General features: G+C 42.3%; 1 protein-coding gene across 3 annotated transcripts in view; it reads left to right on the top strand.

Moving 5' to 3' along the window:
- ERICH1 (glutamate rich 1) overlaps window positions 1-7,408 on the top strand; it is a 136,352-nt gene extending 128,944 nt beyond the window's left edge. For all 3 annotated transcript variants that reach the window (XM_077487760.1, XM_077487759.1, XM_077487761.1), the window contains one exon: window positions 7,075-7,408. In XM_077487760.1, coding sequence (XP_077343886.1) covers window positions 7,075-7,154 — 80 coding nt within the window. In that variant the 3' untranslated portion in view covers window positions 7,155-7,408. The remainder of the gene's footprint in view (window positions 1-7,074) is intronic.
- Window positions 7,409-11,243: the final 3,835 nt, after the last annotated feature.

Below are 11,243 nucleotides of genomic sequence, written 5' to 3'. Positions count from 1 at the left end.
TTTGAGACCCCTGATAGAGATAGAGATATATATATATATATATATCTCTATTATACTGTATGTGACACATAGGCTCAGGTTGTGTTGTGACCATCGCCCATCTTTATTACCTGATTTTAAGGGGAAAAAAGTGCGTGTTATATGCCGATCCCCCGCCTTTTCTGCCGGTCTCGGCAGCCTTCGGCTATTTTCGACCGCTCTTGGCTATTTTCGGCCGTTCTCTGCGGTTTTCGGAAGCCGCATAGAGCGGCCGAAAGCCACTGACAATGGGGGGTGAGTGCTGCCGAAAATAGCCGAGAACGGCCAAGAGCTACCGAGCGCCGCTGAGATACACAGGACATCCACTCTGTATCTCTCATTTTTAAACGGACAGGCTGCAAATGACTGACAAGGCTGCAATGGAAGGCTGCAAATGACTGGGAAGGCTGCAAATGACATGTAAGGCTGCAATGGAATGCTGCTAATGACATAGAAGGCTGTTATTGACATGCAAGGCTGCAAATGACTGACAAGCCTGCAATGGAAGGCTGCAAATGACACTGACAAGGCTGCATTGATGGACATTTAAATGTAAGTTTTTTTTTTCCTTAAACTCCCCTCCTAAAAGTTTCTTTCCTTTTTAAATTTCCCTCCAAAACTTGTGGTGCGTGTTATACGCTGGCGCATGTTATACGCCGATAAATACGGTATCTATTGGTGTGAGTCTCATTCTCATCTCCTTTGTTTTGAGGTGCCCGTATCTCTATTGCATTCCATTAATTCTCACTTGGCCTTCCCTTTTACATAGGTGTGGATCTTTCCATGAGAGACTGACATGGTACTCTACCCTTCTTTGTATCACATTAAGGGCTCATTTACACTTCAGCTTCAACACACATGAACTGCTAGTTTACACTTGCTTCAAAACAAGGCTTCAGACAGGCTTTATTAAAGCTCTCTGAACGCTGTCACTAAATAAAATGGTTAGCTTACAGTCCTGTTTACACCTGCTTTTACTTTGCTTCATCTTTGCTTCAAAAATCAAACCCCATGTAGCTTCAGTGGTGCCAGCAAAGCTTGTTTAAAGCCCCACCGATGCCTCATCGAAGTCCCACCAAAGCCTCATCAAACCACCAAGCAAAAGCAGGTGTAAACAGGACTGTAAGCTTTATTTAGTGACAGGGCCTGTGACTGGCATTCAGAGAGCTTTAACAAAGCTTGTCTGAAGCCATTTTGAAGTAAGTGTAAACTAGCCCTAAAAGTCTCCTTAACTCCCTTTTTAGATGTGTATGAGAGAATGGTTATATTATGGATCTTTCTCTCACTGAAGTCAAGTATTATGGGTATTCTGCTTCAAATGCTATCTTTTCAGTGGTTGATCTTTAGTTTGAACATACCTTATATTTGTCCCGCTTTCATTTTTTTAGGTCAAAGTTTAGGTTAGGAATCTTAGGTTATACCCATTACCTTACAAACATTCTTGTGTTATTGACCACAATAGCAACTGGCCTAAATTTTCTCCCACCTGTTTGTTGTTGCAATCCCTCAGGGACTCAGGAATAGACTTCAGAAACAAAAAGATGTTATGGTAAATACAAAAATCTTACTTTTGTGCAATCAGATCCTGGAACTGATGTACAGTTACTGACTGTTGCAACATGTCATCTGACACATCAAGTCAATTCCTCCATTCTGATATCGAGTTCAATAAAGCAGAGTTTGTTAAATTATTAAAAAATACCATACACCATCATTTTATTACCATACCTCCAACGGGGTATGGATACCCCTGCATAAGAGTGCCCAGTTGAAGCAAAACGGACCCAAGTGACACAATTTACATTTCAGATAAAGGCCTGTCATATAAATATTTTTCACTTTTTCCCTATTGCTATCATCCACATTGGTAACATTAAATCTTCAGTAGCAAGACTGCTTACAGTATATAATCAGCAACATGAAAATAAAGGTATTAATCAACTAAAAACACGCTGGTGCATTTTAAACCACTTTCAGACCGGACCATTTTGCTGGTAAATGACCAGAGGTCTTTTTACACTTTGGCACTGCGCTGCTTTAACTGGTAATTGCGCGGTCATGCAATGTTGTACCCAAACAAAATTTGCGTCCTTTTCTTCCCACAAATAGAGCTTTCTTTTGATGGTATTTGATTGCCTCTGCGATTTTTATTTTTTGCGATATAAACGTAAAAAGACCGCAAATTTTGAAAAAAAATGATATTTTCTACTTTTTGTTATTAGAAAAATCCAATAAACTCAATTTTAGTCATACATTTAGGCCAAAATGTATTCAGCCACATGTCTTTGGTAAAAAAAAAGTCAATAATTGTATATTTATTGGTTTGCGCAAAAGTTGTCACATCTACAAACTAAGGTACGTTTTCTGGAATTTACGCAGCTTTTAGTTTACGACTGCCTATCTCATTTCTTGAGGTGCTAAAATGACAGGGCAGTACAAAACCCCCCCAAATGACCCCATTTTGGAAAGTAGACCCCCTAAGGAAATTGATAAGAGGCATGTTGAGCCCATTGAATATTTTATTTTTTTGCCTCAAGCGATTGAATAATGACAAAAAAAAAATTTTTTTTTTTTTTTTACACAAAGTTGTCACTAAATGATATATTGCTCACACATGCTATGGGCGTATGTGAAATGACACCCCAAAATAAATTCTGCTGCTTCTCCTGAGTACGGGGATACCACATATGTGGGACTTTTTGGGAGCCTAGCCGCGTACAGGGCCCCGAAAACCAAGCACCGCCTTCAGGCTTTCTAAGGGCGTAAATTTTTGATTTCACGCCTCACTACCTATTACAGTTTTGAAGGCCATAAAATGCCAAGATGGCACAAAACCCCCACAAATGACCCCATTTTAGAAAGTAGACACCCCAAGCTATTTGCTGAGAGGCATGTTGAGTCCATGGAATATTTTATATTTTGCCACAAGTTGCGGGAAAATTACAAACTTTTTTTTTTTTTTTTTTTTTTTCACAAAGTTGTCACTAAATGATATATTGCTCATGCATGCCATGGGCATATGTGAAATGACACCCCAAAATAAATTCTGCTGCTTCTCCTGAGTACGGGGATACCACATATGTGGGACTTTTTGGGAGCCTAGCCGCGTACCGGGCCCCGAAAACCAAGCACCGCCTTCAGGCTTTCTAAGGGTGTAATTTTTTGAGTTCACTTCTCACTACCTATTACAGTTTTGAAGGCCATAAAATGCCAAGATGGCACAAAACCCCCACAAATGACCCCATTTTAGAAAGTAGACACCCCAAGCTATTTGCTGAGAGGCATGTTGAGTCCATGGAATATTTTATATTTTGCCACAAGTTGCGGGAAAATTACAAACTTTTTTTTTTTTTCACAAAGTTGTCACTAAATGATATATTGCTCACGCATGCCATGGGCATATGTGAAATGACACCCCAAAATAAATTCTGCTGCTTCTCCTGAGTACGGGGATACCACATATGTGGGACTTTTTGGGAGCCTAGCCGCGTACGGGGCCCCAAAAACCAAGCACCGCCTTCAGGCTTTCTAAGGGCGTTACAGTTTTGAAGGCCATAAAATGCCAAGATGGCACAAACCCCCCCCCCCAAATGACCCCATTTTAGAAAGTAGACACCCCTAAATTTAGGGGTACACTAGTGAGACTAGGTAATAAATGGCGGGTGCCCTGAAACTATAAAAAAATAACTAACCAACCAGCGTCACCTGTAACAGTTATATGGTGATCACTGGTGAAAGGGTTAACTAGGGGGCAATCAGGGGGCTTTATGCGGTAGTATATGGGGGTCCCTGGCGCTATAAAAAGCTGCGGCGAACCTAAATACCTACCTGCCTAACTAGCGTCACCTGTGACACTAATACAGCGATCAGAAAAACGATCGCTTATTAGGCTGGGTTCACACTGGAGCGATGCGGGAACGCCACGAATGCGCGGCGGGTTCCCGCATCGCATGCCTCCCGGCGGCAGTTCACACTGCCCTATGCGAACTGCTGGGAGTGTCAGTGAAATGTTAATGACACCCCCAGATCAGTTCGCATATCGCAGTGCGATCTGCAAACTTGGATCGCATGGTGTGAACACCCATGCGATCCGATTCTGCTGCGGACCAAAAAAAGGGTCCCGTGCGAGTTTGCGGCGGGTGCGGCGGGTGCGACACGAATTCAGCCATACTATCTGTATAGCTGAACTCGAATCGCACAGAGATCGGATGTGATTTGCACTGCAGTGCGGTGCGAATCACATCCGTTCTCATAAACCGCTGCAATGTGAACCCAGCCTTAGTGACACTGGCGACGGGGGGTGATCACGGGGTTAAACCTTTATTGGGGGGGTTAGGGGGGTACCTTAGAACTAAAGGGGGCTAACCCTAACTGCCCTAACAGTTATTAGTCACAAATGACACCTGCCGGGTGATCAGGGGGTTAAACCTTTATTAGGTAATAAATGGCGGGTGCCCTGAAACTATAAAAAAATAACTAACCAACCAGCGTCACCTGTAACAGTTATATGGTGATCACTGGTGAAAGGGTTAACTAGGGGGCAATCAGGGGGCTTTATGCGGTAGTATATGGGGGTCCCTAGCGCTATAAAAAGCTGCGGCGAACCTAAATACCTACCTGCCTAACTAGCGTCACCTGTGACACTAATACGGCGATCAGAAAAATGATCGCTTATTAGGCTGGGTTCACACTGGAGCGATGCGGAAACGCCGCGAATCCGCGGCGGGTTCCCGCATCGCATGCCTCCCGGCGGCAGTTCACACTGCCCTATGCGAACTGCTGGGAGTGTCAGTGAAATGTTACTGACACCCCCAGATCAGTTCGCATATCGCAGTGCGATCTGCAAACTCGGATCGCATGGTGTGAACACCCATGCGATCCGATTCTGCTGCGGGCCAAAAAAAGGGTCCCGTGCGAATTTGCGGCGGGTGCGGCGGGTGTGGCGGGTGCGGCGGGTGCGGCGAATGGCTGAACTCGAATCGCACAGAGATCGGATGTGATTTGCACTGCAGTGCGGTGCGAATCACATTCGTTCTCATAAACCGCTGCAATGTGAACCCAGCCTTAGTGACACTGGCGACGGGGGGTGATCACGGGGTTAAACCTTTATTGGGGGGGTTAGGGGGGTACATTAGAACTAAAGGGGGCTAACCCTAACTGCCCTAACAGTTATTACAGTCACAAATGACACCAATGCAAAAAAAAAAAAAAAAAAAAAAAATGACATTGGTGTCACTGTGACTGGGGGGGCAGGGGTAATTGGGGGGGTGATCGGGGGGTAAAGGGGGGGTGTGAGTGTGCCTGGCATGTTCTACTGTGTGTGGGATGTGTTGGTGCAACTCACTGATCCGCTCTCCTCCGTGTCGGAACGAAAAATACCGACACGGAGGAGAGAATACATCACTTCCTCTCCTGTGTTTACATTACAGGAGAGGAAGTGATGTCACCGGGGATTTCCATTCGTCGGGAGCGATCGCGAGGGGGTGGCCATGAATGAATGGCCGTCCCCTCGTCCGGGATCGCTCCCGAACGAAAACCGACCGCCGCAGGCACCGGGCGGGGGCCCGATCGGGCCCCCGACCCGCGGGAGGCAAATCACGTACATGTACGTGCTTATGCCTGCCCGTGCCATTCTGCCGACGTACATCGGCGTGCGGCGGTCGGCAAGTGGTTAAAATGTTGGTTTTATGTATAATTTAAAGAATTGATTTATATCTAAAATTATATATATTCCAAATTGGCAAATATTTATCCAGAGAGGAAAAAAAATGTAAAAGCAGTTCATTAGAATAGTTCTGTTAAAATAAATCTAATTCAAGCTTTACTAAAATCCCTACTAAGCACTTTATCATGTAGCTAATGGATTACGCCATTTTAAAACAACTGGATATGCACTGGATATTTTTATTAATGAAAACATTGGCTTACGCTAGTTCTTCATGACAGTTTGCTGAACTGAGGTTGGCACACCCAATATTACACCAAGCCAGGTCCATAAAGACCAGACTTGAGTTTGTTGTGCAATAACTTGAGAAGCTTGCACGGAACCCTGACCTCAACCCTACTAATCACCCTTGGGATGAAATGGTGATCATCCTAGGGGTATATTATAGATCTTATCTCTGGCCCATTTAGAAAATGTCAGGTGACATTTAATTGGTGAACGGGAGTCTGTTTCCACTATGGTAACCAGGGGCCTTTACAACCAGGCTTTACAGTGGTGCTGGTATGAATTAAATGTCTGTGTGAAGTATCCTGAAATAGTGAAAGTCAATCTAGCTGGAAAACCTGATACTTTCATATAAAGGGCTGATTGTGCTTTAATCCGCTGTATTGTGATGGAGTTGTTTTCCTTCTCTTAAATCACTGAGCTTATTTTTAAAGCATCTAATGTAGGTACCTCAGTTTGACTTGACCTTCATTTTGGTATCAGCCTCCCGCAATTTCCTGTGGCGCAAGGGGTGGCGGACAATCACTTGTACCACAAAGCTTATGTGCTAAAAAACAGTATATGGTCTGATGTAAATAAGGATAGTGTGTGTGTGTGTGTATATATGTATGTATGTATGTATGTGTGTATGTGTGTGTGTGTGTGTGTGTGTGTGTGTATATATATATATATATATATATATATATATATATATATATATATATATATATATATATAGTAATGCATATATATATATATATATATATATATATATATAAATTTATTTATTGTATATCGTGCTCATATGCTGACCGAAACCTGCATGAAGGACTCTCAGGACGCCACTCTGGTCCTGCTGTCTGCCAGAGCTGTGTAAATCTCAGAAATGGATAGACAGAAATATAAATCATTTGGTGGATAAAACAGCACTCATATGTATTTAATCTGTATACTTAGGTGTTTATCATCTTTAAATTAGAATTTTAATGTAATTCCTACATTCTCATTAATGCAGTACATAGCATGAAATGTTGAAAACGGAAAGAGTTTTTTTTTTTTTCAAAGTCATTTTACAGCAGAAGTTGACATTTTAATCATTTTTTTTCTTTTTTTACCCGTTTGTCTAGGTCACAGACTGGCTCTGCATTCTTTGTTTTGTTACTGGATTTCAGACATTTTACCAATGAAGCTAAAAGCTACATCTTAATCGGTGTCTAAAAAAAAATGCATAAAGAGGTTTACATGTATACAACTTGTTTAGTTTATTTATATCTAATACATAGTTCAGACTTGAACGTGAAGAAAAACGGAACAAAAAAAAGCAAACTCAAAATGCAGAAAACCATAATCATTTTTTTCACTGAAGCAAGATTACTAAAATATTTTGCGAGGTTGGTGTGTGTCTATACTTTATCCCTTTGACTTTGTATGACTTTGAATAAACCTGCAAGTCTCAATCTATCCAAAGTTTTTCTATTTTCGTTTTCAGATAGACACCAGTAGACTAAATAACCTTCCACCTAAATGTCTCAACTGCTTTGATGGTGACACCTCTGCATCTGATTTGCCATATCCTGGTTACCATCTCTGCCCTAATTCTTTAACTATTACAAGGGACTTGCTAACTGCTAGATCTAGCATATAAATTAAACATTTGACCAACCTAACTGATGATAACTGATTATTAACGCATATTATCATTTAGTTTTTATTAGGACTCCTTTGGTTATGTTCCCATGCTCGTCCAGGGTTGTTTATTACCTTGATTACCCTTTCTAGTTTGCTAGCCTAGCCTACAAGGTAGCTATTCTATTTACAATGTTTATTAATACCCATAGAAGATGTGGGCTATTTACCACTGCTCCTAAATGGTGCGGTTTGTATACTTACACATTTTTACTCTCTCCATTATTCAGTTCTCCTGTTCCTCTATCTTGCTCTCCTGAAGAAGTGGGGAATTTGCGAAATAATGTTGGGAGATTGACCTTCAATGGTCTATGGGACCATGAAACTATGGGAGCTTGATTCCATGTTTAATGGTAACTGGAGTCATTCTCAGTGGGACTCCAACAGATATAATATATTGTTCAGAAAGTTGCAGTTTTCTCATCTGTCCATGAAACATTCATAAAAGATATGAGGATCATGATAGATGAACAGTTACAGCACAGTTTCCACCTAGTACTGTCCAGGGAAGCCATGTGCCTTTTTGATGAGTCCAGACACTTATCTTTGTTGAGTTAAAAGGATCCTACAATTTTCCTAATTTATTTTTTTATCTTTTGTGACTTTCTGGAATTTCAGGCAGCTGTCCCGTCATAGCAATGTTTTCTACCAATCCTTTTTATTTTACATTGGTAAATCATGGCTGTCAGTCTGGTTTAGTGGATCTCCATGCCTTAGAAATAGGTGTGATGCACATTTTTCTGATCTTGTAGAAACTTCCTTTTGATAATGGCATTTTGTGCCTATTGCATCTTTGTTCCGGTAACTTTGATAATGGTCAAAATAAGTGTATAGAAAGCAAGCAATGCTGGTTGTAATTATCCCATGAATTGGCATGCTGTACCTATGGTGCAGTAAAGTTTATACGCAGTCCCAGATATGCATTACCAATATACTGTATATGTTAAAAGGCATATGTTTAAGCCCAACTCCAGCCACAACAAAATAATTCCTCTCACGCACTGCAAGGATTAATCGTATATTAAAATTAGGAAGTACAAGAAGAGGCTTACATACCGGATTCCCTGCTGGCTCTGGCGCTTTCCTCTTCTCCCATTAGCTTTGGTCCATGGGTGGTCCCTTGGCATCATCACATACAATGCAAGGCTTTTATCTCTGTATTTTATATGAGGGAGAGTGTGACTGTGGCCAAAGAGCACCGTAAAATGGCTGTAAAGCCTCAAGATTTTTTCACCTTAATGCATTCTATGCATTAGGGGAAAAACTTTCTGTGCTGCAGCACCCCCCCCCCCCCCCCTTTTTCTTACCTGAGCCAGCGATGTGCATGAGCGCAGTGGCTCCAGCCACTGTCACTGTCCTCATTGGACAGATTGATAGCACCAGGGGTCATTGGCTCCTGCTGCTGTATATCAAATCCAGTGACACAGGAGCGGGGCCAAGTCCTGCTGTCTGTGTCAATGAACGCAGAAGTGGGTCCCGGGGGCAAACCTGCATAGGCTTTTTGTAGGGGCTCCCGATGAAGAGACGGGGCCTGGTGAGCCGGATTGCAAAACGATTACATAGAGCAGGTATGTAAAGGCATGTTTATTTTTATAAAAAAAGAGGGTTTACAACACCTTTAAGGAGGAAGCTGTGGGGGAATGGTCTCACCACTAGAAGGACCCTGATTGAGCGAGGAAAAATTAGGCCCCTTTCACACTGACGTCCCGTTCAGGCCCGCCTGTCAGTTTTTCAGGCGGACCTGAACGGGTGCTCCATAGAGCTCTATGGAGCGTCGGATGTCAGCGGTGACATGTCCGCTGACATCCGACCCGCTCCGATCCGAAAAAGTGTAACGGAGGAAAAAGCTATTTTTCCATCCGTCTGCGGATCGGATCGGGTGACGACGGGCACTGCGGTCCGTCGTCATCCGATCTCCCATAGGGGAGAGCGGCGCTGTGACAGGTCCGTCCCTGCGCAGTATGCAGAGACGGACCTGTCATCTCCCTGCTCAGCGGGGATCGGCGGAGTGATCCCCGCTGAGCAAACGGATATCCACGGGGCGGATCAGAACTGATCCGCCAGTGTGAAAGGACCCTGTTTTAAACCCATGTATGTTTATTGTTTTGGTGTCTTTGTATCTCTGGGGAGATTTCCCATCACTTCCTTCTCCAGAGACAACATTAAATGAGATTAAATCTCTACAAAGTAAGGGGGAATTCCTGTTTTTGTCACTTTTTACCAAAATAAATGTCACTATTGGAAGATTTGTGCTCTGATTTGTGCATCAAACCTGCTTGGAGGTACAGTCATGGGCACACTTGGAGATATATGCAGGTCCATGCAGCCAGCTGCCTATCATTTATTTAAATAGGCTGCCTGTATGGGCTGAATGGAACACCTGCTCATCCCACATAGATTTACAGACCTGTGTGTCTGCCTGAATGAAGCCTAATGATAAACCTGGTACTAAGCATTAAGCATTTACAAATGCAATAAAGGCATCTTTTTAAATGTTTCCATTTATGTATGACAAAAAATAATGAACAAAAAAAATCAAAAGTTTTTAACTATTAATGGTTCGAAACATAGAGAAATGCATAGTTGTAGCTGCTGACTTTTAACAAACAGGAACTTACCAGCTCATGGAGTCCATCACTGTGTTCTCTAGAGCAGACTCTTTGTCAGGGTTTGGATCCCCAAGGCTGCCATCTTGGAGGTGGGAGCCAGAGGTGAGTTCTTGATGCCTCAGTCGGCTCCCCACTGCAGATGCACAAGATTGTGCGGCACTGTGAGACTGGTCCTGTAGCCTCCTGGGACATGTGACATATCACAGGAGGCTGCGTGTGGGGGAAGGAAACCTAGATGAGGATTGAGGAAGTGGTACCTACTCCCTGAAAAACTTTGGTTTTAAATTTAGGTTAGTTAGGGGCTGGGGGAGAAAAAGGATAAGCAGCATTTACATTTTTTTTTTTATTAAGGTCCACTTTAATTAGGGCTGATAAGGGTTCCATTTTTAGGGAGTTAAAGGGTAAAAAATTGTATTTCTATTTGTCAGGTTGGTACAACGGATATTATATGCAGATCAAAGCTCATCATTTTGATGTGCAAATGTAATGAAACAGGAAATGCCAAATTAACAAAGTTACTTAATTAACAATGTTACTTTATGTCTCTCTAGTAATGTCCAAGACTGGTTAATTAAGTTTCCCCAAACAATCAAGCTGCATGTAGATAGTTCAAAATCTGACCTCAGACAGTAATGCCCATACTTTGTTGCATTGCCATCATATTCTGTACATTTGCCCTACTTGTTGCATTAGCAAACTTTTTTTATTTACCCATCTATCTAACATTTCAGAAACCAGTGCTATAATATATAAAAATATTTTCTCTTTTAAACAGTTTTCAATTTAGGTGTGTTGTGCTACAATGACTGGTAAGAATGAAGCAAACAGCCGGTGTTCAGTGCTAATGTCACTGCTAGGTTCGGTATAATGGTATCCTGCAATGCCTTGTATTCAGTCAAATACTTCTTAAAAATACTCGCTTTATGCAACTCTGGGTGAAGCCTGAAAGAAAGAAAACATGAAGAGGATGAGATAATAACTTCTAAAGCAGCAGGGCTGGA

The sequence above is a fragment of the Lithobates pipiens genome, unplaced genomic scaffold (genome assembly GCF_037356315.1).
Source record: "Lithobates pipiens isolate NorthernLeopardFrog02 unplaced genomic scaffold, aLitPip1_a1.2 Scaffold_18, whole genome shotgun sequence".
Classification (NCBI taxonomy): Eukaryota; Metazoa; Chordata; class Amphibia; order Anura; family Ranidae; genus Lithobates; species Lithobates pipiens.
The sequence above is the reverse complement of the archived record's forward strand: the minus strand, read 5'-3'. Positions and strand labels throughout refer to the sequence as shown.